The sequence below is a fragment of the Plasmodium gonderi genome (assembly GCF_002157705.1).
Source record: "Plasmodium gonderi DNA, contig: Pgo-contig_735, whole genome shotgun sequence".
NCBI lineage: Eukaryota > Apicomplexa > Aconoidasida > Haemosporida > Plasmodiidae > Plasmodium > Plasmodium gonderi.
The window spans coordinates 1-2,912 of NW_021629493.1; the positions used below are offsets into that span (position 1 = coordinate 1).

Here is a 2,912-nt window from a genome sequence, read left to right on the forward strand (position 1 = left end):
ATTAATATTGAAAAACTTATAAAAACCGTTCCAGTATATTTTCCTCCGTTTGTTACACCATCTGTTCCAGTGTCCATTAAAGCTTGAGAACCTACTTCTTTTGTTTCTAATGTTTCTATGTCATCGTCAATATTCCATTTTTTTTCAGTAACTAATTCATTGAGTTTCACTTTTCTTTCGTTTATCCAATCATCAGATAGTAAAAATAATGAAGGTTTTCCATACAGAACACTATTCCAATCATTTTTATAGCCTGAGCATATTTTAATAATTTTTTCGAGTTCTGCCTTAATTTGGTTTTTATCTTCATAAGGATGTTCTTCTAATTTTTCTATCTTCTTTGTAAACGGACGCACATTAACAGTGGTCCTCTGAAGTGGATTATTTTTAAAGAGATTAATGTACTCATATATTTCCAATATATAATCCAATAGTGTAGATGTGTTACTATCAATATAGACAAAATAATCCATACATATACTAGATATTTTCGTTTTGAATGTACTTCCATCTTGTTCTGTCATTTTACCGTAGCAATCTCTAGGGTCAGTATATTCTAATGAGAAATTATCTATTATATCTTTTTTCAGTTTATAATAGAATAATTTACAACATGGTTCTAGTTTCAACGTAGATTTCTTATTTTCTAAATTCTCTAAATATAAACCAAGTTTTCCGCAATATCTAACAAAATTCCAAGAGTTAGAAACATCTTTGTTTAGAACATTCTTAAAATTACTACACAATTTAATAAAGTGATCAGCCGTACCACCACCATTATAGTATCTTATATCCCATGAAAAATTTTCGGTACAAGTTGAATATATACCAGATAAATCGATCTAAAAATATGAGTCATAACATATTCAAAAATTAAAAATGTTATATTTAAGAAAAAATTCATTATTTCGTTCTTAATAAATATTATATTTTAAAATTATGTTTCAAAATAATAATTTTAATATAATTTTGAATCTCACTTTTTCAGTTCCCAAGTTAGCGTTGCTCATGTTTAATATATCTGTATTAATAAATAAAAATTTATATTATTTTTTTTTATATACTTTTACTTGTTATGAATATTAAAGTAAATATTCTGTGCATATCATATATATTATCTCATGAATTTTTTAAAATTTTTTATTTACATTACGTTCATAAGTATGCTAAATTATACATATATTTTAAACTGCCTTAGTTTTATTAGTTCTGCAAATTAAGGTTCTTTATTAATAAAAATAATATAATTCAAAAAGAAATTGTATCCTTGTATATATGTTATAAGAACATATTATAAAAATTATTTTTTTAAAAATATTATATATATAAATCTATTTTAATAATATAATTAGGTTATTTAACAAATAAATGTGATTATATAACATAATCAATAATTTTATTATTTTATATTTATTTGTGTCTTTAATTATTTTATAAAATTTATATATATTATTTCAACTATAGTATTCTTCTGCTTAAAATCCTTACTTTAGAAATAGTAGTTTGCGATTTAAGAATTTGTGTGTATATTTTTTGCTTATTTTTAGTTTTTTCTTTTAAATGCTTAGATTTTATAATTTATACAAGTTTATTAGTATTTATTTGCGTATTTATATAAAATGATAAGAATGGAAAAAATTAATATACCATAATTCATGAGAATTATTTTTAAATAAGCTAAGTAAATTTGTCTATGATATATTTTTATATATAAATTAATACCCGTATATGCAGCAGCATAATTAAATGTTTTATGGAATAAAAAATATAATTAGATATAAATGTGGTACGATTTGTTTATTTTATATTATATTCATATTACAAGAATATTGCGTATAAAAAAAAAACTAATTAGGAAGTAGAATTTTTTATTCTATATTATATGCAAATAAATATTACAATTTTTTTTGAGTTATTATTTTTGTTTTATATAGTATTATTCTTTAATGAAATAATTAATCTAATAACCACCAATTATCATTATTTTAATGTGGTATATATATATTTTTGTGTATATAATTATTCAATACAAAATTAATTCTCAATATTATGTTAAAATTTTTATTTTTTAACCACTTTAACAATTTCAGGTTATTCTCACTCGACATTCCAAATAAATGCCTTTTACTGAGAAATATAATAACACGCATGAAATTTATTTCTATGTACAAGGAAAATGTACTATAGTAATTAATATATTTATTTATTTTATTCTAATATAATAAACGGAATATTAATTTCAAAGTAATTATATCTTATTTTGCTTTAATTATTTATTAAAAAATAATAAATTACTTATATTATTAGTGTCTCGTTAAATATTTCTCAATGTACACTATGTGGTAATTGAATGTAAAATTAATTTAATTCTTATGTGAATAATATTCTAGAAATAATACGTTATTTATTATAAACACTTAAATATAGACATAAATAAAAACAATAATAAAATCTGTAAATCTCAAACATCAAATTTAATATTTTTACTTTTAATTAGTAATGCTATTAGAACACGTATACATGACAATTTTTATTACGCATATTCCATATAATTTATAATAGAAATTATATATTCTTAAATATTCATTCATATAATAATCATTAAATGTAGGTTTTCGCATAATTAAAAGGCATTAGAGAATTATTACTTTTTTACATATTATATAAAAATGTAGCAATTTATTAGAATAATATGATTTATTATGTGCCAGAATTAATGTATATCGTATAAAATTCATTATATACGTGAAATTAATATATATATATATATAAGGTATTTTGTTACATAATTAAATAAAGGCCATATATATGTATTTACAGAAGTGTTTTATTAGGTATTTTTGAATTTGTTAAAAGAGTGCTTAATAAGTTTTCATAAAAATGGATACAGTAATACATAAATATTTAGCAAT

The 2,912-nt window shown here is 20.2% G+C and overlaps 1 protein-coding gene across 1 annotated transcript; it reads right to left on the bottom strand.

Moving 5' to 3' along the window:
* PGO_004235 (variable surface protein) lies at positions 1-1,010 on the bottom strand (the record flags this gene model as incomplete). Its single annotated transcript, XM_028691444.1, has 2 exons — positions 1-842; positions 981-1,010. Coding segments are annotated over 2 exons (872 nt in total), but the record flags the coding sequence as incomplete, so codon positions are not given.
* Between the last annotated feature and the right edge of the window lie 1,902 nt (positions 1,011-2,912).